At 40.7% G+C, this 26,270-nt stretch overlaps 1 protein-coding gene across 1 annotated transcript in view; it reads left to right on the top strand.

Moving 5' to 3' along the window:
- Positions 1-26,270, top strand: part of apaf1 (apoptotic peptidase activating factor 1) — a 49,606-nt gene that overhangs the window by 9,301 nt on the left and 14,035 nt on the right. The window contains exons 18-26 of the mRNA XM_063905504.1: positions 1,404-1,532; positions 1,883-2,008; positions 3,240-3,359; positions 3,520-3,645; positions 8,055-8,180; positions 10,181-10,312; positions 10,442-10,567; positions 13,293-13,418; positions 14,762-14,908. Of these exons, the coding sequence (XP_063761574.1) occupies positions 1,404-1,532; positions 1,883-2,008; positions 3,240-3,359; positions 3,520-3,645; positions 8,055-8,180; positions 10,181-10,312; positions 10,442-10,567; positions 13,293-13,418; positions 14,762-14,908 (1,158 nt within the window). The remainder of the gene's footprint in view (positions 1-1,403; positions 1,533-1,882; positions 2,009-3,239; positions 3,360-3,519; positions 3,646-8,054; positions 8,181-10,180; positions 10,313-10,441; positions 10,568-13,292; positions 13,419-14,761; positions 14,909-26,270) is intronic.

The following is a 26,270-nucleotide window of genomic DNA, read 5'->3' on the forward strand; positions in this document are numbered from 1 at the left end:
AGAAACTGGATTTCTATGCAGCTGTTGTCTTGACTCGCTTCAGGCTTGTGTCTCTCTCATTGAGGTTATGTAAACTGTTAGCTGATTCACACTGACTCATTGCTCCCTTAAATTATATTCATAACATTTTTTGCAGCCTTTAAGAATGGCTTTAACACATATTGTTGTAACAACGGGGTTGACAAACAAATGAGATACATAGTATTATGATGATAGAACAAGGCATTGCACATAATGTGAAGAACGTATTGACCTTGAAAGATAAAAATATTTCGACTATCTGTCGAATAAACATTATGATGGGCCAAATAACAGTTAACACAATTTAAAGGGAGGATATTATTTACATTAAGTGTGCAAGGAATAGCATATTGAATTAAATATAAATATAAAAGGTACAGTGTGAAGACACTTTATACGGAGGGAGAACGGTTTTGAAGGTAAAATATCACAAATGTGTAGTAGGGATGTTCAAAATGTTTGGACGTGGATCCGTCTTGTCGTACGTTCAAGATTCCAAGACTTTATTGTCACATGTAACAGCTATAGTGTAGTTTTGCGATGAAAATCTTAAGACTCCTCAAACAATGCAACAAACCTTGTGCATAACAATCAAATTGTCAGAAGCAGAAATAGAAATAAAATGGTGAAAGTGACACAGAGTGAAAGTCAAATGCAGAAATAAGTATGAATGTGACATGAAATTCTGTCCAGTGTAATAATATATAAATATATGAGCTTTAAACAGATTTATACTATACGCATCCTCTCATAAAAAATGCAATGGAAAGGGTTCTCTTTGTCCTCCCTGCCCTTTATCTCGGTGTGTCTCCTCATTGAGTGGGACAGGAAAGAGAGGCTGTTTGTCACTTTGTCTTCCAGAGAGTCTAAGGTGTGTGTGTCCTGGGTGTAAATGCAAGCAGCCCCTCCGCTGCTGAGCTTTCCAAAATCAGTCAGTCTTGTCCTGCAATCACACTGTCTGTGTCCTCTACGTCTCCATGTGTTAGTATTCTGGGAAACAACCCAGCAGAGATGTCTGAGTTTGTTCCTCTGACTTTCAGGAGAAGAATGCAAGACTTTAAAGGGACAGCACGCAAAATCTAGTATACACGTATTTACGTCTTTTGTGTAGTATTGTTAAGGCTCTTATGTATACAAGTTTTACCTTCAAACACTTGGTGAACCCTTTGTTTTGCATAAACTCAAACTCCTAAAGGTATTACATTTTGTTAGATTTTAGTAAGGTTATGTAAAAAAACAAATGGCAGATATGTATGGAAGTTTACTATCCAAAAGTATAAAATTGTTGCTTTTTAAATATGCGTTAAGTTGTATAAAGGTACCCACGTGGTGCCCCTCATGAGTAGAGTCTGATGTATTGTCTTTTTGCCGTTGGGTTTCAGGTGTTTGACGTGGAGACGTCAGATATGTTGTTGGAGATCAAAACCAATCGTCTGAGCACGGTGCAGTACTGTCACGCCTGTCCTACCAGCAACCTGCTGGCTATCGCCTTCTCCAACTACGCTGTAGAGGTATAACACACACACACCCTGCAGATTACACACAATCAAACTATATATCATGGTCTTATTTAGGATCTTATATGTTAAAAACATTAATAAATCGTGATTTACAGCAGGGTTTTTCAACCTTTTTTAAAATGTTTTATTCCCCGGCACACCAATAACCAAAACTCAGTGGAATTGGATAATTTTTTCACAGATTTGTACTTTTATTATGATCAGAAATCCATGTATAAATTATTTTTGATGCATTGTTTTTACGACCCATTTTCTGCATCTGTGTATGAATTGTGACTGCACTGAGGATATTTTACCTGCTGAATAACTGTACATTATTTCACAAGTGTGTTCTCTTCCAGCTGTGGGACCTGGAGAACAATAAGAAGATGGCAGACTGCAGCGGTCACCTGAGCTGGGTGCAGCGGGTGGAGTTTTCTCCTGACGGCTCCCAGCTGCTCTCCTGTTCCGACGACCAGACTGTCAGGGTGAGGCTTACTCAGTGTGTGAGTTGCGCTGTGTGTGTCTGCATCAGTGTGTCCACTTGCACTGATACTGTCAGTTTTGTTCTAATTACAGCTTCAAAACAAACGCCAACACTGAACGTGACAAGTTCAATAACCCCCCCTTCCGCCTGCTGTTATGTTTCAGCTCAGGAGTTTGGTCTAAAAATTCTATCAAACTTTATTTTCTGCGAAAACATCGTATTAGGAGCTGTTTTAGGTCAGCTTCTGAAGAGATGCATTATAAAAGTCTTTCTATGCAGCTGTTGTCTTGACTCGCTTCAGGCTTTTGTCTCTATTATTGAAGTTATGTAAACTGTAAGCTGGTTTATGCTGACTCATTGCTCCCTTAACAAAGCAGTATTGGCCATAAACAAGCTCTAAAAGAGTCTTATATTAAATCTTTTTCTGCAGTTGAGCCTTTAGGAATGACTTAAACACATATTGTTGTAACAAGGCAGTTGAAGAAAACAGATAAATAGTATTTAATGCAAATTTAAGCTGTCCATACACGTCTCAACAATTCGAATGACAAACTTAAAATGTCATAATATACAATTTAAGACTATTTTACCAAAATGTTAAGCTTTTTTTGGTAAAGGTATTCTACTGTTTGTTCCTAATCAGTGTTATAAATGAGTCTTCAAAATAATTAAATAATGAATTAAAAGACAAGTAATAATTGTTAGGAAAGTAAGAATACTAAAGACCAGGAAGAATCAATCACTTCAAATCAATTTTAGACTTGATTGCAGTACTAAAGTACTTCAAAGGGTCAGTTTATACAGGTTGTTTTTAATGGCTGCACTAAGAGGTAGAGTGAAAAGCCAGCAATCATAGACAGGTGAGAAGAAACAATATTATTAAAAAATGTGGGATAATAGATAATGTTACACAGCCCCATCTTATCCTATCAAACCCATTGAGGAAATTCATTATTACGGGCCAGATGCTGATGATTTATGTACAGCCACAGACAGGTTATCCCAGTTTGTCTCCACAGTAAAAGATTAACAGACCAAATATTAATAGGCAACATCCCTATGAAAACTAATTTTGGTGCCAAGGTTTTCTCATCCAAGATGAACTCCTCTGCATCAAAACCGCTTACAGAGCAGTGAATCAGGAAGACAACCAGAACCATAGTGAATGCTGGCTTTACCTCTTCCAGTGTAAGTGTATATTAACCCTGATCCCTGTCTTGTGTTTCTTGTAGTTATGGGAGACGAAGAAGGTGCACACCTCTTCAGCTGTCTGCCTCAAAAGAGACTCTGACGTTCTCTTCAACGCTGAAGAAATCATCGTATCAGCTGCAGACAACTGCAACAGACTGCAGGTGAGCCGAGGGAAAGTAAAGACTGAATCGATGAGTAATGGTTGGAGCTGGGATTCTGTTTTCTTTGGTTTTAAATGCAGACAAGTTTTACGCTACTAGGGTATGCCTTCATTAGGTTGTCATAGAAAATAATGTGTGTGTTTCCTTCTTTGTGTGTCAGGTGCGTGATGGCCGCACAGGAGCAGTGCTGTTCCAGTCGGAGGAGATGTCGTCGAGGATCTACTGCACGTGCATGTGCAGACAGCCCTCTGCCGTGGCTCTGGGTCAGGAGGACGGCACTGTACAGGTAGAAACACAGTTACACCTACACTACATGCTGTATGGGTAACACAGTGCTAAAAAGTGTTCAAAACTTTAATTTTAGATTTTCATTTAAATATTGGTCCTGAAATGACGAGAAACACAATCAGAATACCTTAGTTCGTCCCACAGAGGGGAAAAGTTCTTTGTTGCAGCAAATGTGAAGAGCCAACAATAGCAACAATATTAATTAAGGTGCATGAATAACATATAAAAGAAAAAATTGAAATTACACAAATTGTACCAAATACACATCCAGGTGGACAACAACAAGTACCAGCATTTATTTATTTTTAGAAAAAACATTTATAATGTAGAGTGATATCAGCCAGATAACAGGAGTTAAAGCAACAGTTATTACAGATTTATTAGCCAGGTTGAATTGTCTACCTAGGAAATAGCAGCCATTAATACAAATAATAATCATAAAGTGGTGTAGTCTTTGTTATTAAATGTGTTAAACTTGACAGTAAAATGACCAATGAACAATTTAATTCTTCATATAAATTATATAGATGTTATGGACTTCTGTGATCACAATCAGAAATAATATTACTGCCAAATAGATCTGCCCAAACAAGGAACTTGTCTTGGTGATAAGGTGCAATTAGGTGGAAAAACTGTGCAAAAGTCAAGAGATTAAGTATAAAATAAGACTATTTACAGTAAAAAATACATTAAACTGTTTTTAAATTAAAAAGGTTTTACAGTTTGTGAAGGAACGTGCCGATTATTGAACAGGGGGTGTGAAAAATGAATGAATATTTATATATATCACATAACTGTGTTTTGATTATGGAGTGTTTATCAGGAAAACGTGTACAAATGAAAACGTACGCTTGCACCATTGTGTGTAGTGCTGTGAGTAATATGCAGATTATTTTCTCTCAATCATTTTGCAAACTGTTAGTTGAATTTCATTGAATTACAAGTGTATGCTGTAAAGTATATAAGGTTTTCACGAGTGTTCATGTGTGTGTGTCTCGATGCCTTGTGTGTGTAGGAGGTGTTTGTCAGACCATGTTGAGTCATCAGATCTGACATTAGCACTGTCACCCTTTTCATCCGCCCTGGCAGCTGTACATTAGGTCAAACCTCAACCCCTCTTTCATCTCCCTCTCCCTCCTCCTCTCCCTTCTTTGCCTTCCCCTTCTACCTGTGATTTGTATTCTCCTCACTCCTGCTCTCTGTTTTCACATTTTACCATCTCTGTCACATCACTTTTTTATTCCCTCTTTTGTTTTGTTTATCTACTCCTCTTTTTGTTCTGCCTGTCCCTCGACTCCCCTCCTCTTGGTTATAAATTGCAGTTTGCAGGCAGAGAATGAGTTCATACTCGGCATTGTGGCAGGTGTGAGTTCTTTCGTGTGTGAATGCACTTGTTTGTTGCTTTCATATTGCACCAGTAAAGGTCATCCATGAAAATTCCTGTCCTTTATTAATAATGCACACGGCCCCCCTGAGTTATGGCCAGCGTCCTACAGAGCAACGCTAATTAATTAAAAGGTTTTGAAGGCTTATGGAATATAGGTGTTAATGATTTGTATTAGTCCTGACCCCAGAGATATAAGAGGGAAGGATTAGTGGAGATAAGGACTTAAAGAAGAACATATGATTAGTAAGCGGAGGTCTTTAAAGTACGAGAGGCTGAAAAAAAGCAGTACAGGAGAGTGACATACATTCAGTTGTTGCACAAAAATGCATTTAAAGATCTAATCAGTTTTTCCTGTGAGAAGCTTCCTCTTATTTAAATATACTGCTAAATTGAGATTCTGAAACTAGTTGTATTGCAGAATTAGGAGAGTCAATGGAATGCTAGCACAGAACTGGCTACAAATGCTCACGTCTGTGTTTTACTTACTAATTATTTTTGGTAATGGCCTTAATGTGTCCTTAGCACAGCCTAGCAAAAGCTGTCATATAGTGAAAGCAGGTCTTGTATTTGTAGTCCGATTTTTAATCGTATTTTTTGATCAGACAGTTCATGATCTTATTCAAAACTTTGCTAGTTAGATTTCTTTTTAATAAGGCAAAGCTTTTCTACAGTTGCTGACAATATTTGAATTTGAGAGCTTAGGCTTCTTTTGTTACGTGAAGAAAATCAAATACTAGCAACGTCATTTATTATAAGGAAAGCGTTCAAAAATCATTAGTTTTAATGAAACTTACATTATTGGTTCATTTTTATGGATTAAATCCTTTAAATACTTTAGAATGTCTGGTTTAAGCATTCAATTTAAGACTGGAACATTGTACCTTGTGTTTCATACTTTATAAGTTACCTTTAACATCTTTATATACTTTTGAGTGTTATTACTCTTCATGGAGTCCACATGTTGTAGTCCCCTGAGCGTTCACCAGAGGGAGCCTGGTGTCAGCAGGAGGTTCTCTGCTGCCTGTGACCACTGCAGGAGAAGGCAATCGTCTCCCTTTTCCCCTTATCTGGAGTTATTTACGGTCACTTTACTGGAGGAAAAATTAGTAATAAGTCTACATCTTCAGTGTCAGTGTGACATCTTTGTTGTGCTGATGTGAAGAATCTGTGATTTCTAAGATGTGCAGGCGAGGACAGAAAGGTACAGCACAGCGAGTTTCTTTGCCATTGCAAAAGTGTGTGTGCGCTTCTGTGTGTGTGTGTTGTGTGCCAGGGAGCTAGACTGACAGTTAGTGAGGTGCTGAAGACAGTTGGCTGCAGGATCCTTCGACTTTTGACCTCCTTCAGAGGAGTGATGGTGGCTGTAGGGCAGAGCTCAGGCAGTGTGCAGGTATGGTAGGATAGAGTAATATATGTTAGTATGTGTAAAATAACAAACATGTGTAGTGAGTATTCATTTTCTAAATGCTCCAATAACTGCTATTGTCTAATCCTGCAGATGAGGCTTCAATAATGACCTCTTTTATCCATTTTTGGCCACTTTTTAATAACCTTGGTTGTAGTAATCTGAATAAACTGTTCTTCCATTCTTTACATCTTTATATTCTTTACTCTCTCTGCTGTGCCCCAGGCTTGTTCCACTCAGACATTACATCCCTCTCCTCTGAGATGTTAGTATTTTAGCAACATCCCAAGCATTATGAGACCTCTCTGTTGAACTTACAAAACTACAGATTCCTTGCTGGACAAAATATAATGTAATGCCTTTTTACATTGACATTTCTGAGCTTTATTTCCTGTTTTGTGTCTAGTTGAATGATAAGAATTGCAGTAATTTATCGTCGGGAGGTTTAGAAAGTTAGAGCTGTAGCAAAATTGTAGTATTTTTTGTCACTTGATTGATCTATATTGAGGTTAATTAGAAAAATGGAAGTGCTGAAAAAGGTTTTATAATTCATCTATAACCATGTTTCACCTCATTATACCTTCATTAGCATCCTTTGTGCTAGTCGTTGGTAAGTTCATTTGAGTGGTAAACATTTCTTGCTGCTCATCTTCTCCAAAGGTTATGTTTTGGTTTGTGAGCTGGGTATTAAACAAACGTGTTTCCTGCAGCTATCCCAAGATTTTTCTTCTTTATATCATCAAAGCTGCTTTGTTCTGACTCCCTGAGTAATGTTTGCAGGGCAGTGGCCCCCCTGGACAGGACTCAGGGTCACGCTGAGAGCTCAAACCTTCCCCTAAACTGCTTTCTTTTGATGTCCTTATCGCCTTCTGGCCAGCAGCAGCACTTCACTTCTCACTACCTCAACATGGAACTTTGTGTCAGATTTCAGTAAAGTTTTCTTTCTGTAACTTCTTCGAACAGTAAATATCTCAGTGCACTGTATTTCCATTTTTTTGGCCAAAAGGTATCTTTACACACAAGCATACCCATGTAATAAAGTGCTTTGAAGCCACACCAGGGGTCTACACTATATAACACAGTATCTATCTTTCGTTATCCCCTTACTTTTATGCCTCCATGAAATTCACATATTTGCTCTTTTGTAAAATATCCTTAAAAATGGATTAAAGGATGGCAAATAAATTGGGTACAGGCATCTCCCGCCATTATTTGGACAACATTTCAGTTTTTAAAATGTTTTAAAGACTGAAATGCCTGCCAAACAAATGACATAGTGATCAACGATAGCCTGCCTTTGTGTTAATTAGCATGTTAGCATGCTATCAAGATTTCAGCTGTTATAGCAACAGAATAAGAGGGAAACACACAGTACACAGGATAATATAGACAAGGATAAAACTGTTAGAATACAAATACAAAACATGTTTTTATTAATAATAATAATAGTAACATTTAAAATGAAATATTTTAGAATAATATCACACTGAACTAAGTTGGTGAACATGCCAAACATTATATTAGCATGTTAGCATTGTCATTTGGAGCGTGTTAGCCTGCTGATGTTAGAGCTCAAAGCCTCACAGATGACTGTTATTCTTGTTTCTTCCCCCAGGTGTTGGAGGTGCCCTCTGGGAAGCTCCTGGCCACACTGACGGGACACACCAAGACGGTGCTGCACTGCCGCTTCAGCCAGGATGGCCAAACTCTTATCACATCCTCCGAGGACACCACCATCAGGGTAAACTGGGAATTGTTTTGATTCAGTTTTAATTTGTTCTAATTCCCAAATCAGACTCAGAATAAGAGGAGCTTGCCTTGGTGTTTATGGTGGATACATAATAATAGTTAAAGAAGTTAATTTGTAAGAAAAACCACCAAAATATAAAAGATATTAGAACACTATTATATCATTAAAATACAGAAAATGATTTTATTATACAAAATGAGTCAAAGTCCACTTTATTGTCAAAGTTTCCACATGTGTTATACATACAGAAAATTGAAACACCGTTTCTGGCAGTCCCACAGACGATAATGACAATGACGATAAATGATAATAATGTAAAGTAAAATATGCTGCTAAGGTGGAACATATTCCGAGGGTTGTGCAGAACTGACAATACTTAAATGAAATAAACAAAAACTGGGATCAATAAAGTTAATCTAATCGATGCTAAACTCCTCTCCTCCACCAGTTGCTCCTTCCTTTCTGCTTGGTTTTTCCGTTTCCTCCCATCCATCACCCTCGCCCTCTATCCCTCCCTAATTCATGGCATGATCTTTCACCTCCTCCCCCGACGTGCGTCCATTTTTCTTTTCGGCTATCGATTGTTCATCCCCATCCATCCCCATTCCTCACCATGAGTAAAACTGCCTACTCTGCTGAATCACTCACCCTAAGTGCTCAGTGGTGCCTTCACTTCCCTCTACCTGTTACACTTCTCTGTCTGCCTCTTCCCCTCTTTTGTCTCCTCTCCTTCCTTCCTCCCCTTATCTTTGCCTGGGGCTCTCGACGGCTCTTTATCTCCCTCCTGCTCCTGTGTTGCCCGTTCGCTTCTATCAGTGTTTATGTGAGCATATGTGTGTGTTTCTGGCCGTTATGCTCTGTCAACCCCCACTGTTCATGCTCTGTTGCTCATTTCCCCTCTCCTCCTCCTCCTCCTCCTCCTTCTTCATCTTTCCTTTTTGCTGACAGACCCGTCCACTGCAGCACTTGCTTCCCTCCCGTCACCTTGTTCCGTATTCATGCAGCTGCTGCCTTTGCCATCTCTATTCTCGCTCCGTCCTCCTCTTATTCAGAAGCTATCCAAATTCATGCAGTTTGACATGTGCTCGCTAGGAAACGGGAGTGTGTATTTAGATGTTAATGCAGACGCAGAGTGAATGCAAAGAGATCCAGATGACAGTGATGTTGGCCGGTGATGGATTCTAACCTTTGGGCCAATGACAGATTCTATTCAGAAGGAGGAAAGAGACGGAATTGCACACAAGGGCGTGATTGATAAGATGATGAGGGTGATTCTAAGTGTTCTGCCCCCATCTCTGGGCTCTGTTTTTTTTCTTATTTACCTGTCTGTCATAAATCACACTCTGCTGATAGATAGGCAGGTCCAGAGTTTTTACTTCTCAGATGCATTAACACACAGAGCACAGCTAAGCATGGCAGATAGAGAATATCAAAATCGACACAAACTGAAACAAAAACACACTTTGTAGTTCAAGGTTTTTAATGAAGATGTTTGCATACCTGTTACTTTGTCCATGTGTACAATTGGTAATTAAAGCATCATGTATTCTCTAACTGTGTTTATTCTGACCTCTGCTGTAAAGTTTTGGGACATTTGAAAAAGACCCAAGGTTGAAATGTGAAACTAGTCCCAAAGGACATAATTATGAGACCAGGGTTTGTAATAATACCAGAATGTTCCCTCAATAGCCCCAGCTTTTAAAAACAATACTTGTCCCTCCTCTCACCTTCGGGTTAACTTTTAAAACATCAAGTTAAATCTTAAAATAACTTTACTTAGATTCTGTAAAAGGTCTATCCAATACAGAGACTTTTAATGTGAATATTCAAACTCAGCCCTCCTGGACATAAATGCATGTCATGCATCATTAGAGTAAGTGGCCAAGAAAGTCCAAATCTCTGAGTCTGTAAGTGGGGAAACTGGAAATGTGCTTAAGTAAAGCACCAGGGTGAAAAGTATTCTTTAATGTCTATTTTCCCTCCACCTGCAGGTCTGGAGGTGGCAGTCTGGGGAGTGTAAAGTCCTTCAGGGTCACAAGGAGCAGGTCAGATGTTTCTCTCTGCTCTCCGCCTCACCCGCCGACACCAGACTGCTGTCCTGGTCCTATGATGGCACTGTGAAGGTAAAGCTCACACACACACACACACACACACACACACACATATATATATGTATACAGTTTTTTAATTATTTTACAGCGGCATGAAATAAAATCTAATATAACCCCTGTCTTTCTCCTGCTCACTGTAAGATGTGGGACACAGAGGGGGGGGAGAAGCTGCAGGACATCGAGGCTCACCGGGGAGCCATCCTGTCCTGTCACGTCTCCCCAGACGGGGGCCTCTTCGCCACCACTTCAGCTGACAGCACTGCTAAGGTCCAACAATTGAACACACACCCATGGGATGAGACATATCTGTTTGCCCCGCCTTCAACAACATGACCGTCGCGACTGTTTGCGCCGCCGTCTTCCCCTGAAGCCTCCTTCCGAACTCATTACTTAAAGCAAAGGGACGCGCTGCTGCGGCTGATATCTGGGGTTGCGTTTCTCTCCATTAGGGAGGCAAGGGACCTTAGATAGTAGCGAGCACCAGATGGCCCGGGGCATGGTGAGTTAGCGACAGGTCCTCCTACACCCGCGTCTAGTGATCGTTTAGTCTGGCCTGCATCAGACCCACCTCCATGTCTGGATGTAGTTTTTTTGCCAGTTTCCCATTTAGCATCACTGCTGTGCTTGACTTTGCTCTGACTTTGACTGACTCAGTGGGCTAGAGATGGTTTTTTTAAAACTTTCCCCAAGCTACTCTCGTACTTTTCCTTTTCATCATCCACAAAAAGTTATCGGCAAGGCAAGTTTATTTTTATAGCACCTTTCAACACAAGGCAATTAAAGTGCTTTACAAAAATTAAAAACATTAAGAGCATTAGGAAAACCGCAGAATCACAATATAAAATGAAATTCAGAAACACTCTTTAAAAAGCAAAGAGAATCAAAATTAAAGTGCGGTTATTGCATTATAACTGATCGCTGCTTCTCAATGTTTAGTTCTGACAGAAAGCAGACCTGAACCAGAAGACCTGAGAGATCTGGATGCTTCATAATATAGCAGGAGATCAGACCCTAAACCATTCAGTGCTTTATTAACCAGCAGTATTTAGCATTTTCGACAGACAGGAAGCCAGTGTAAAGACCTCAGATTGGAATGATTGAATGGAAATAGCAAATGTTGAATATATGCCATTCTTTTTCTTGCTTCATGCTAACAGCTAGATTTATGCTTATCCGTCCAATATTCAACCATGCATGACAATTTTCCTTTCCTGAATGTCCAGTATTCAAACCAATCCAAAAGTCGCTCTCTCTCATTTGTTAGAGCGCTTGATGTAGAGCCACTGTCACAGAGTTTCACACGGGAATTTGGATTTGGTCGACACTTCCTGTAGCGAACAGCCACTGGGTCCGCAGCCAACCTGGCTTCTGTCAGCGGATGGTAGTGACAGAGAATGTGTGTTTTATGGATTTGGCAAAGATGATAATTGAGGTGTGTGTGTATGTGGTGGGGTTGGTGAGATGCCAGTCACATAGGCAGTGCTCTCCAGACCGAGCAGGGCATTGGTAGCTCACACAAACATAGAGTCCCTGCTCTCTATTGATCTAGAGGTCAAACCAAAAGTGAGTGTCGTTTCTGAGAACTACAAAAAGATGGAAGCTTCCCTGTTCATTCCTTTTCCTTCACCTCTATTTCTCTGCTTCCTCTTTTCCTTCCTTTTCCCACTGACCTTCACTTGAATGGGACTTTGTGTGCAGACAGAGTTAGCCCGCTGCCAAATGAAGTGTCTAATTATGAGCTGTGTTATTTTCTGCACGGCACAGGATGTGACCGGGGTCAGGAAGGAACGTAGAGAGAGAGGATGAGGAAGAAGGGAGGAATATACAGAGAGAGACAGAAAAATAAGGAAGGAATTCAAAACAAAGTGAGAGACAGAAAACATCAGAGTGAGAAAGCACTCATTAACAGTTTCATAATTGTGATGCAGCGCTCTAACAACAGTAACTCCAATTCCTCACAGATATTAGATTTTTTAATTAGTGATGACTGGTCTGAGTACAGAATTAAAACATATTATTATCAAGATTCAAGGCTTTATTGTCCTATGCACAGTAGCTACAGTGTATTTAACAACATAAATAAATAAAGACATAAAACAGATTAAAAATGATGCAAAAAAATATAGAAAACTATGCAAGAGAATGTTGCAAGACTAATGTGCAAGTATTGCAAGAGAAGTATATATGCAAAATGGAATAAAATGAGCTTAAAATAGAATTTAAAATAAAACACTGTGCACTGAAATAAAACACTAAGTAAGTATGTGAGCTGCAAACAGATGAATAACCAACAGTATAAATAACTTAAAGACAACAGAAACAGGTATTTGAGTTGTCATCTTAAAGGTTTCCTCTTAAAGCTCCCCTATTATACTCTTTTTCAATAACATATTATAGGTCTCAGCTATATACAAAAACTTGTCTCTGAAGTGTTTGTCTGTAATAACAGCATGCCATAAACCCCGCTGTTTCAGCCCTGTTCCCAAAGTGCTGATTCTGTGTCTGTAGCTTTAAATGCTAATGAGCTGCTGCTGGCCACGCCCCTCTGTGAGACCATTGGTTTAAAGAAACACAATGGTGCTCTAGGAGGAGATTCAGGTGAGAAGGTGGGTGGGTGTTACCTTGGTTGGTTATTGACTCATGGTTGCACAACACAGAAAAACATGGTGACATCACAAAGTTTCCAAAATGTGATCAGCTCATTTCCACACAGGTTTTTATCGATGGATCAGGATGAAAAGAGAGAGAATCTTTTTTCTGAAACTTTCCAAATCTCAGAGGGGGACATATGATTATGTATAAAAGACATTAAAAGGGGGTTTTGCATAATAGATGACCTTTAAAAAAAAATAGATATTAAGGCTAATATTGCCCTATTGCGATGTGAAAAAGCAGATGTTTACACTTACCAAAGTACATTTTCAATTTTGGTTGTCATATGTTTTGGATTTCTGCTTTTCAGTCTTCATATTGCTTTATTTCTTGCTCCTAGTTGTGGCACTGTGAGTCCTGGAAGTGCGTCCACACACTGAGCGGCCACCAGGACTGTGTCCGAAGCTGCCGGTTCTCCTGGGACAGCGAGCGCCTCGCAACGGGAGATGACAACGGAGAGATACGGGTGCGTGTCCAGACAGTTCATTATTTCCTTAACCTTTTGCATTTCTCACTAAGGGTTGCTGATCAAGGAATTCAGACTCATTAGCGAGCTGATTCTGCTGTCAGTGTCTAAGTAAAAAGTGGAAGAAACGGGAAGCAGAACATTTTAGAGGACAGTAAGGTCGTTTGCACTGAAGAAACTGAAAGGTTGACTTTAAATAAATGTATTATGTCAACAGATTTCACATTTAAGTTAGTTGAAAGCAGTAATATTAAGCTTAGATAAAAACTAACCTAATACAGTTATGTGAAATCTGTCGACATAATACATTTAATTAAAGTCTTCAGTTTTTTCCGTGTGCCTTTCAAACATGTTGCCCGTAGCAAAACATCCAATTTGCCATGCAACATACAAAACACAATTAGAGCCGTCAACATGTCTTCCAGAGATCACCCCGTAATTACAACTCATCACTCATTTAGATAAAGTGCCTACTAATGCATCATGATTGCTGCAGCTTGCAGAGAAGAGGGCGAGATGAAAGGAAGGAGGCAGGGCTCCTCCTCCTCCACCTGGGGAGCGAGAGACTGAGGAGGTGCAGGTTGTGTGAGGAAGTCTGGATGAAGAGAGCAGGAAGAAGGAGGAGATATCTGACAGTGGGAGGTGAAGGAGAGGACTCCGGCTGCCAAAACCAGATCTCAAGAGGCTTCGAATTCCGCAGTAAATGAAAAGTTTGAGTGTGCTAGATGAAGAGACAAGATTCAGTGCCGTCTATCCTGCGGCCAACGAGGGGTTAATGCCCTGTAGTGGCCTCCGCTGCTCTGCCCCATTATCCAGAAACGGACGACTTCATCATATCCAATTACATAAACCACACTGAAATCTCAGCCCTGTTTCTATGGAAACAAATGTGAGTCATTCAGCACAAAAGCATGCCAAGTGTTAAATATAGCTGTACGTGTGATGTGTCACAAATGGACATGGCATGTGAACAGTTGCATAACAGCTGCAATCGACATGATGTGATGCTACAGTGATCAAACCATCGTTTCATTATTATGTAGGGCGTCACGGCAGATCAACTCTGTATAACACTCTGTGGATTATCTTAATTTCTTATTCGGTTTGAAGCTTCGTCTTGACCTTAAGAGACAGAGCTTTGTCAGAAATGTGAGATATTCATAATAAAAAAGCTTTTAGTTGTTATCATGTGAGTTAAACCTAACAGACATAAGCTAGCATAAATCCAAAGACATGTAAGTATCCCTAAAGATGAAAATGATGTTAGTGCGGCTTTGTGTGTTTAACTCTGGCCTCTTTGTTGTGACGTTTATTTTATGCTTGGCATATCATTTCCACCACAGCTCTGGAGTGTCAAAGACGGCTCTCTGCTGAGGATCTGTTCCCGCGACGGTAAGGACGCCATGGACTCGCTGCACGGAGGCTGGGTGACCGACCTGCACTTCTCCCCAGACAACACTCTGCTGGTCTCCACCGGAGGATACATCAAGGTACGTGAACTGAGTCAATATCACTATAAAGTGCCTGTGGTGTCCTCGTCAGAATCACTCTGTCATCATGGAAATGTAGCAGAATAATGAAACTCTAAGGTCTTGTTATAAATGGCCAAACATTTACACACAAATCAGTACAATGATAAGTCTCTTGAAATGTGTTTCCTTCATTCTATACCCTTTTATTCATTGGATGTACATGATTTTGGCATGTCCCACACACTGCTATGCTAACTACAGTGTGTGTAATAAGTGGTCAAATGAGACTAAATTAAAAAAAATGATATAGTTTTATTGTCCACAACAAGTTATTTGATAAAAGGAGTCATTTTGATCATGTATATTCTTTTTTCATAATCATATTGAACATTTTGCATGTGTCCCTGAAATTGCTGTCCACCCTGTCATTATGGGGTAACTGCCCCTTTAAGAAACCCCCTGATGTCTTCAGTGACGTCACTACCATCATGTTGTCTTTCTTCAATGGAGGCTGAAACAGTGGCTAGTAATATTTACACTTGCATGTCGTAATTTTCATCATATTATGTGTGTAGTCGGATGTTGTCAAGCTTAACATGTCCATTCTGTCATAGTGAAATATCAATTCATATAAAAACCTTTCAGAAATTTGAAATATATTCGCAAAACAGTACACAGTTGCTAACTGAATCAAGTTGCTAAGTGAAGGTCCACCATGTGCTCATTAAATGCTAACATTAGCCAAAAATGTCCACCCTGACGGGATGTTATGCCTTCATTAGAATAGCAACAAGGAGATGAAAGAAAACAAAGGGGAAGAGAGATAGGAAATCATATGAAATCCACTTGCATTGTGATGTTTCTGTGTATGATTGGTGCTGCATAATCACATGCTTTCTAGAGGTGGGGAAATAAATCAATACCTAAGCCTGTACATGGCAATATTGAGTCGATAAACAGGGGCCAAGTCGGTCTTTAGTTCTTTGATTATTGCAAATACCATTGATATTTTGCTTACAAATGCTGTTTTATCTTGCTTGTGAAACCAACTCTTTCTCGATATTACTTCAGAAATAAAACACAGGCTCCTAGCCAGGTTTGTTGACCCATAGGGAACCAGGATGCACGCCTATATCATCTTTTTAACGGCATCAAGAAAAGGCTGTTCACTAATGTCTTGTATTAAATAAAAACAAATACTACTATTTAACAACAACCTCCCAATACACAACTGCATTGTATCTACTCCCTCAAAATGTTAGCAGTGCATTATGAAACAGACTGGGAGTTGGCACCTAAACACTCCGTGTGCCTCTTCCTGCCCACGCTTAAACTTGAGTACGTACTGAACTGTACACATGCAGTCACCTCTACAGAGTTATGCAGCAGAACTCACTTTTGCCTTTTGCTTTTTCAACAAAATATACTTGTGTATGACTTGTGTGAGAGGAATAATTATGAAATGTGTTCTAATGTAAAAGCAATAGAGAAATGCCCCAAACATGAACCATTGTTAGGTTGAACAGAGAAGCATTGCAGTGGAGCAGGTTTACATAAAATCGCTCAATACCTGAGGGAATCATATCGATGCCTCTTTGTGATGTGACCAGAATAGTGTGTGTCAGTGTGTGTGTGTGCAGCTCTTTCTTTCTGCCTTTTCTTTAACAGGATACGGGGTCACAGAGTGGACAGTCTCAGCTGTGCGCTGATTGGCTATTTGCTGGGCAATGATGTAATCCTCAAGGGAGAGCAGTTTGATCGATGAGGCTTTATATCTCAGATTACTCCTGATGCTGCGTGTGCGGTCGTGTTGTGTGCCTGAGTGTGTACACGCGCGCCTTTGTGTGTACCTGCCTGTGTGGGTCGACAGAGATGTTGAAGGCAGTGGTTCAGCTTTTTATAGATGGATAGCCAACAACACAGCATATTCATGTTGTCATGATCATAAAGCCTGGAAAAAGCTGGAACATAATGAGAATACTTAGTTTACTTTATACCATTTTAAAAAATATATATATTTTATAGGATAAAGCAAAACTCTACATAGCTTCATAAAACCCATACATCTTCTGAAGTACACATGCAGGGAAAACACCCTCAGTAGGCTCTTAAAAAGAAAGATGCTGTGCTCTAAAGCAGAGGTCTTCAACAGGGGGGTCGCGACCCCCAGGGGGTCCGCGGAGGTACTGCAGGGGGGTCGCGAAATCTTTGGTTGATTAGACAATTTTTTATATATATATATTTTTTTTACAAACCGTTTTTTCCCACAAATTGCAATGTCTTTAAATGCACAACACAAATCCAAAATATTATAGCGAACGGAAAAATGGAGGCAGATGTGCCAATCACGAGGCCGTGTGACACACGCTGGCTCATAGACATAATATTATGTCTATGCGCTGGCTCTGTCAGGTTCCCCGTGATTGGACGAGAGCCTATTCAGGCCCCAGTTTACTGAAGACCCAGACACAGGGATGCACGCAGCGACATTATTGAGAAGACCATACATATAAAATGGATCGTTTTGTAACTCGAGCGAAAAAATCAACAAGCACAAGCGAGATACCATCCACCAGTGAACATGCAAGTGACGAGGCAGAACCTGCTGCGCCTGCAGATGTTGCAGCTAATAAGGGTAAGCGCAAAAGGGAGAAGACACGAAAATATTCAGATCATTATCTGAAGTTCGGGTTTACCTTTAAGGAGACAGATGGCATTGAGTTTCCAATGTGTGTCATTTGCTCTACTGTTCTTTCAAATGAATCTATGAAGCCATCAAAGCTGCAGCGTCACTTGGAGACAACACACAGCCACTTAAAAGACAAACCTGTTGAATACTTCCAAGCTAGCCTCAAATCCCTCCAAGGTCAACAGACATTGATCAGAAAATCAGCCAAAGTTGGGGAGCTAGCTTTGAAATGCTCTTATCAAATTGCTCTTCGGATTGCCCAGAAGAAACAGCCATACACACTTGCAGAGGATTTAATATTGCCTTCAGCAACCGATATGTGTAAAACCATGTATGGAAATGATATTGACATTAATAAACTGAAAACCATTCCAGTGTCTGACACAACCATAGCTCGCCGTATAGACGAGATGGCATCTGATGTGAGGATGCAACTGATAGAGAAGCTGAGGTTGGCAGATGCATTTGCGTTACAATTAGACGAGTCAACAGATGTGTCGAAGGACGCCCAGCTTCTGGCGTTTGTGCGCTTTGTCGATGATAAGGAAATGCAGGAGGAATTTTTGTTTTGTAAGTGCCTCCCTCAACGCACAACTAGTTCTGAAATCTTCAAAGTGATCGATGTTTTTTTCAGAGAGAATGACATTCCGGGGACAAAATGTATTGCGCTGTGCACTGACGGTGCAAGAGCCATGGCTGGTTTAAAAAGTGGACTAATCGCGCTTGTAAGGGATGTGTCTCCGCAAGTGATTTGGACGCACTGCATGCTACACAGGGAGTCACTTGTTGCCAAAGATATGAGCGCTGAATTGGCAGATGTCATGGACTCGGTAGTGAAAGTAGTCAACCTAGTCAAGAAGAGCGCATTGCAAACACGTCTCTTCTCGAATCTCTGTGCTGCTGAGGGAGAAGAACACACTGCGCTACTCTACCATTCCGAGGTTCGGTGGCTTTCACGTGGAACAGTGTTGTCACGTGTGCTGGAATTGCGCAAGTCTATTCGGGAGTTTTTACTTCTCCAAAAGCGCACAGAGCTGGCTGCACTTTTCAGTGACAATGTTTGGGTCACCAAACTTGCCTATCTTGCTGATGTTTTCGCTGAGCTGAACAAACTGAACAGTTCAATGCAAGGCCGCAATACCCATGCCATTCAACTGTATGACAAAATGGAAGGCTTTCTAAAAAAAATCAAAAGGTGGAGGGAGCGCATCGGGGAGGAAATATTTTCCATGTTTCCATCAGTGGATGAGCTGGGAGATTCTGCTGTGCTCTCGCCCCCCATTACACGCGCAATTCTTGCGCATTTGGAGGCGCTCGAGGGACAATTTGGGCACTACTTTTCTGAGGCTGACTCCTGGCGCAGGGACAAGACATGGATACTGTTTCCATTCACAGACAACGCAGCAGACGGCACACACCTGACAGTGACGGAGGAGGATCAGCTAATCGAACTATCCACTGACAGTACGTTCAGACACATATATGACACAAAACCACTCACCCAGTTCTGGATCTCTTGCCAGAAAGACTTTCCGCAATTGGCAGGAAAAGCCATGATGAGCCTTTTGCCCTTTGCCACAACCTATCTTTGCGAAAGTGGATTTTCCTCACTGACTTACTTGAAAAACAAATACAGGTCAAGGCTGCAGCCTGAGGCTGATATGACCCTCTGCCTGACAACCTCCATCCGTCCAAGGCTGGATCAGCTGTGTGCTGCTCATCAGGGTCAGACATCTCACTGATGTGAGAGTACGTGTGCCATCCACAGATGGTTTGAGGATTCATTGTCCCATCTACATGCATGTTTAGTGTTAAAATCTCATAGCTCAGTGTTTGTTTATAAATGACAGTGGCACAGCCACTCTGCACCTTGCACTTGTTTAAAGTTCAAACTTTTATTGTGATTTATTTTAATAGCCCTGTGTTGTGTGCAAGATATATGTTCATAAATGGCAGTGGTACGGCCACACTGTACCTTGCACTTGTTTAAAATAAAAACATGAATATATTAACCTGTGTATTATTTGAATAGCTTAGTATTGAATGTACAATAACAGTATCTATGTTTACACACTGCACTAGGCCCCGTTTAATATAAAACACAATTGTATGCCATATTAATAGTAGGGGGTCCCTGCTCCAACTCTCCATCAGTTTGGGGGTCCCTGGCCTGAAAAACGTTGAAGACCCCTGCTCTAAAGAATGCCAGACCAAGTAGGATGACATCATATGTGAGAGGAGAGACGTAAAGGTTTGAATTTACTGCCTTTATTACAGAGAGGAGTGTAAGGTGGAACTTGAATCAATGTAAGGCAAACAGAGGTAGAGTTAGCAAATGTTATCAATATGGATATACATAGATAGATAGAAAAACATTTCTTCTGAGCTCTAAGACTTCATGGAACCTAATCGAATAGGTCAACTTTTTGGGAAATACACTTAGTTGAGACTTAAGTGTACCCTAAATCAAAATCTCAACTCTTAAGTTATTTATAGATGAGGTCATCTATAAAATGACCTCATCTGATTTTCCAAAGTTAATTAATTAGATTTGATTAAATGTAGTATTTATTTTTTACCCTGTTAAAGGACATTTTTTGTGAATGCGATATCTCAGGAAGGCCTTTAGGGAATTTCCTCAAATTAGGCACAATTTTCCATAGTGAGTCAAGGAAGAACTGATAAGAATTTGGTGAAGGTCACTCACAAAATTAGTTTTGGGCAATAACTCTAAATAATGAGGCGAGGACATTTTGGACAGAACTGGATGTAAAGGGCAACTTGACCGGTTGGCAGGGTAGTAATTCTAGTAATTCTTTACGCAGTTAAATAACTGTAACATTAAACTCCACTTAGACCGGATGATTTGTTTATCAGTAAGCTTCACCGACAGGGCTGCTCTGCTTGATGCTCTGATGCAGTACTCTTCAGCCTCTCACATCACCATGACAGTCATAATTACTCTGGGAATTGGCTAAGAGATCACTCCATTACTCTATTTCACAGGATTTTTGCTCGCTCCGTTATCTTTAGTGAGCCGTGTTGACTTGATGGATCAGCATGTGGGTGTGAGGAGCAGAGATGGATTATTATGGCTGCCTGTCTTAAAGGGTTAACCCCCGCTGAGATGTGAGCTTTGATTGATGAATCGTACTGTGTGTCGGCCGGACAGCCATGAGAGGCCGTCCTGTCCGTCACTGTAATTACCATGACAAAGTGTGTACCTCTTGTGGCAGATAAACCGGCCTGCAGAGTGACGGAGGGTGATCATAATCTAACTGTGTATCTGCTTTTAATGATAATTGCCTGGGCCATGATACAGCAAATGTCTTGAAACTAAAACTTGCAATTACACTCAGTCACAGAACTTTAAACAGACGTGTTAATTAGTACGTTTATATCAAAAAATCCTCTTTATCCCATAGCTGTTCCTTGAGTTTTGGATATGACAATGAAAAGGGAATGGTGTCAATGAAGAACACCAGTCTGATCAAATCAAATATGTGCTGAGGTCTTCACCGAACCGTTCCAATTATTTCTTCTTCTGTCTATCTTGGAGAAAGGCTCAGCAATCATCTGGACTTTCTCACAAGGGTATTTGGTTTGTGTTTATCCTCAGCTGGTGTAAGAGAGAGATTTCATTACGGAGGATTAGTCAGATTGTATTAAATGTGCACTTGGATTGGAGATGTAGACTGATTGGTATTGACGTTTGGCTTGAATTCCATGGAAGCTCTGAACAATGTCTTTGCTGAGCATTAAACACTGTTTTCTTAGGAAGTAGGAGCTAGTGGTTAGGAATGCATTTTCAACACGTAATCTGATAAAAAAAATACTTCATGTGGATATATAGCATCTTTATTGTATGGACAAAGGTGCCGTTGACTTAATATGTCTGCCGATGTGCAGTAGCATTCACAGAGGGAATGAAAAACATTGATGTGGCAAAAAAGATCAGATTGTGAGGCCCTATTTCTTTGGTGGGGGGGTTGTTATAGATTTTAGTGCATGTAAATGGTCTGCGAAGGCTGAAATCCCAAAGTTCCCTCCAGAGGGAGTTTCTCTCTCCTCCCCTCCCCTGCTGGAACGCCTCCATTAGACTCTTTCGTTTACTTCCATATCGTATTGGCATCACTACGTAACACTCACGCTTCTATTGCCTGGAGCTCCAAAAACATTGTACGTGATAGGCTGAGAGGCGGGACATCTCTAAGCGGATGTCCAATCACAACAGAGCCGGCCAGCTAACCAATCAGAGCAGACTGGGCTCTGGTTACAGACAGAGGGGGAAAAGAGGTGCTGCAGCACAGGCAGTATGAGAGAAATAAAGAGCTTTTTGAACATTAAAGCATGGAGACATGTCACAGTGGAGACATAAAATACAAATATGAACCGGAAAGTTAGCACAATATGTCCTCTTCAAGAAATGTTTTGTAATTTAGAGTTGTACAATATTTAAAAATAACTAATCTCTTGGTTTCCCTTCCATCTTTTCATAAAGGTATGGTACCTATTGTATACATCTGCACTTATCAGTACATTTAGATTTACAATGTGTCAGAACACTATGGATATTGGAAAGTTATTATACATAACAACATATGACGATGATAGGTCAGTGTCATCAAATAGAAAATTCAAAGCTTTAAATATTCTAAGATGTTGATATTTCATTTTGTCCTTTGGTTGGAGCAATGCTATGTTAAATATTTCCTGCTGTTGTGAGATGGAGGATTTACGCATATACACAATAGCATATACTGTAGCTCTAAGCTCCAATGGATTGTTTTGCATGTGCAGAAGAAAAAGAAATAAGAATTCCAAAAATCAGTTTTAGGGACTATTTGCAATTACCAGCAAGATAAAAATAACCTGGATTATGTGTTAACATAAAAATACCCTTCAAGCATTGTTAGTGTAATTACTGCAATCATTATTACATTGATTGTGATCTAGATCCATTGGAATGGCTCCTTTTCCCTGGAATACACCACTCAGAAAAGGCACTACAGAATAGTTCCTTCCTTATATAAAGTATGCACAAATCTTCATTTCTGTGTATTCTGAAAATAATCAGTTTGGGGACAGAAGAGAGCAGAGGAGGCATGTTATACTCAACGTGACGTGACTGAGTTTCAGCAATCAGATGTTCTCTCGCAGCTCTGAACATCAGAAGCCTTTGTTCAGAAGGACTCAGTGTGCGGCTGCTGAACAGGATGATGTTGTTATCGGTGGCGTAAGAGCAGGAGAAGTGACAGCGGGTGATGTCTCCCATGGTTCTCTCTAAGTTGATGTGTTGATATGATGCAACGTGAGCAGTCCTTATTGTTTGCCTCTTTCTATCCGTCTCTACGGCTCCCCTTGTAGACGCAAAGTTTTCCTGTTTTTCCCTGTGGTTTTTCGCTCGTCTTTGTCAGTACTCCTGCCATAATCATCTCTCAAGATCCTTTTTTTGTCTCTGCCTCTCGATCTGTTTGATCACTGTATGTTGGGATTAATGGGGGGTGTGTTATTAAAAGCAGCGGGTTATGTGTGTAGCATACGAGCTTGTCCAATCCCCTGTTGTGTGTACCTGAGTGTTGAAGTACACATTTCTTATGCTTCCTATCACACGTTTTCACTTCAAATAACAAAAAGAGAACACAACATGTGGGCTTTTATTTGTGCATTTGGTTGCGAATTGTAAGCTGACATGCCTGCAAGCAGATCTGTGTGTGTGTGTGTGTGTCAGGGTGTGATGAAGTGGTGTGGTGCGGCCCTCTGGGAGTGGCTGTTACATCCTACACTGACTCCCATCAGTCCTCCTCCCTTCTGCTCCGGGTCCTGCCAGGAAATGCTGTACCTGTCTCACACCTGGCCTTGACACCGACACGCAAACACACACACACAAACACACTCAATGGCAAAGAGACAATCTGTCGGAGTGCCACGATCCAACAGGGGTGTGAAGAGGCTCATCCTGACCGCACAAACACACACGCCCATAAGCCCCGAGTAATTCACACCAAGTTGTGATGTTGCAAACCAAAAAACACTACAGATATTGACACAGATCTTCCCATCTGTACCTTTTTTTAAATCAAGAACAGTTTATAAGTATCTTTACTGAGTGAACAGAGAAGTGGCTTGCCCTTGTTTAGCATAAATCGATATCTCTGGGTACTCTCAAGCTTTGTCCATTTCACTAAGCCAGCTGTCGGAAGCCTTCTCATCAGCATCCGTTCTCTTCTCCTAATCATCCTATTCTAGTTTGTTTGGACTCGCTGATGCAACCATTATACCTTTATCGATTTGTTGTAGTTTTATTTAAAACCTCTCAAATTTGGGAGAGGAATCCTTGAGGGGACATTCTACCACAACCTTAAAACACGTCATGTGTGTCGCTGACATTAAATGTGATTTGTTTCATGACATCTTCTCCTGACATCATCTTGACTTTGCGTTGCATGTTTATTGGTGGGAAACTGCCATTAACCGACAAAAAGCATAAAATGGAAACATTTGGTGGCGATATCAATTCCTTTTCAGTGATCATCGGTACTGTAAATCAATGGAAATCTCTCTTATGAATCTCTCCACATGGATTTCTCCCATCAATCTTAAACTGGCTTTTGCAGAGTACAACTGAAGGATTATATATCACTTGCACGCCTCATATCTATTACTGCCCAGTAATAGATATGAAGGCAGCAATTTGCAGCGGCATGCAATAGGGCACAAGATTAAAAAAAGAGGGTTTTTGCCAAGGCCATTTTACGTGGTGAAAGGAAAGACAAAAAACAAACAAAGTAAAGCAAATAATAAAGTAAGCAAATAAATAAATAGCAGTAGGAGTGGAAGCAGGTGAGATTTTAAGGATGACTTTAAGTGTCCAGGGAAGCAGCATTGCAGATCTCAGCAGGAAGAGCGTTCCAGATGGTGGGGGGCCGAAACACTGAACACCCTGAATGGAGAGCAGGCCCGTGTCCAAGGACCGCAGACTCCGAGAAGGGCTGTAGGGCTGGAGGAGCTCCATTAAGTACTGGGGGTGCGAGGGCATGGAGAGACTTGTATGTGAGGATGAATGTTTTGTACTGGATCTGGGACTTCACCTGGAGCCAATGAAGGTGGAGGAGGGTGGGGGTGATGTGTCAATGCTAATAATGGTTAAAAACAAGCATGGTATACCTCATTGAAAAACAAAAGGGATACAACGTTGAAACTGTAGATTCATCGTTGGTTTTCCTAGTAAAAAAACAGGTTGACTCACTGCAACAGGCCTGAAGCCACACACAGCCTCTCCTCTTCTTCACTTGCATGTCACATACTGACATTTGTAGTACACACTCTCCTCCAAACAGAGTATCCCCCGATGGATGGCAGTGTTTTAGATGACAGCTCTCCCCTGCCACCAGTGTTGTCAGACATCACTTATCAGCCAAGCCTGTTAGGGAGGAGAAAGGGAGAAACACAATTTCACCTTATCTCACCTTTCTACACTCCCCTCGCTTTCATTCTCTATTATTCCGTCTCCGACTTCCCATCAGACCTGCTCTTTCTCTGTTCTCCCCTCACCTTATCTCCGTGTTTCACACCTTCATTTGTTATTTATTTGCTGTCAATTTCTTTGTCTGTGACCTTCTGTTAAAAGCGACTCTCCCTCACTCCCCAAAAGCCATTTGCAACCACTCCTTTCACCCATAAAGTCTCAGTTTCCCCTGCTTCCTCAGCCTCAGCCTTCATAGTTACGCTCATCTTTACGAGGCCTCCGTGGCTAATGAACTGTTACAGCTGGTCGTCACTCTTAGCACGGCTGAAAGCGAAGCGGCGGGGAAAGAAGGGCAGGGAGATGTGATGAAATGAAGGAGCGAAGGTTGCGCTGACCTTCCCTAAAGAGACGTGTGATGGATCGGGAATGTGTCAAAGATAAAGAAACAGTTGCATATCAGCGAGCAGTGCGAAAATGAGCGAAAAGGACAGAGAGGAGAGTAAAGGCAATCGCCTCTCTGAGGGATGGATGTGGTATGCAGCAGGCAAGATTCTTGTATAATGAGATGGACTAAGCCATAAGCAAATGTGTCTCCATTCTCACTCACTGTCAAAGACCTTGGTGCTCTTCTCTCGGGGCTGAACATCAGTCAGTCCAAGTGTTCCTTCATCTTTCCAAGGTAGAGTTATCTTTCCCCCAGTTTAATCTGTACGAGGTCACAAATCTAACTTGTTGCCTTTTTTTATTTTAGATAGTATCACAGTGTATGATAGTGCCAGGACAGAGAACATAGATCAGGAATCTGCATCGTAGTTCCAAATAACTGATTTCTGAAGTGTGTGTGAAAGGTCTGCAATTAGAAACAACATTAAATAATAACCTGGGAGCCTCATGATAACATTTGAATATTAAGCATCTCTAATTGGTTCTGCCATTGTTTTTTACATCTTAGAAATGTAGGACCCCGACCTCTTTACAGAATCTAATCAGTGTTTTAGTGTACTCCCACTTTTGAGAGAGTTGTGGCAAAGTCAACCTAAAACTCAGTCCTTTTCTGTAACCAGTATTTGTAAATAAATGGCAAGGAAAGTGTGTTTGCATAGACCAGAATACATTTAATTGAAGTCAGCTTCAGGTTTTTCAGTGCATCCCTTGGAACCTTAACTCAAGCAAGGAAAGAATCTCTCATCTAACACGTGAACACATACAGTACATTCATCTAG

Source organism: Eleginops maclovinus, chromosome 17 (genome assembly GCF_036324505.1).
Source record: "Eleginops maclovinus isolate JMC-PN-2008 ecotype Puerto Natales chromosome 17, JC_Emac_rtc_rv5, whole genome shotgun sequence".
NCBI lineage: Eukaryota > Metazoa > Chordata > Actinopteri > Perciformes > Eleginopidae > Eleginops > Eleginops maclovinus.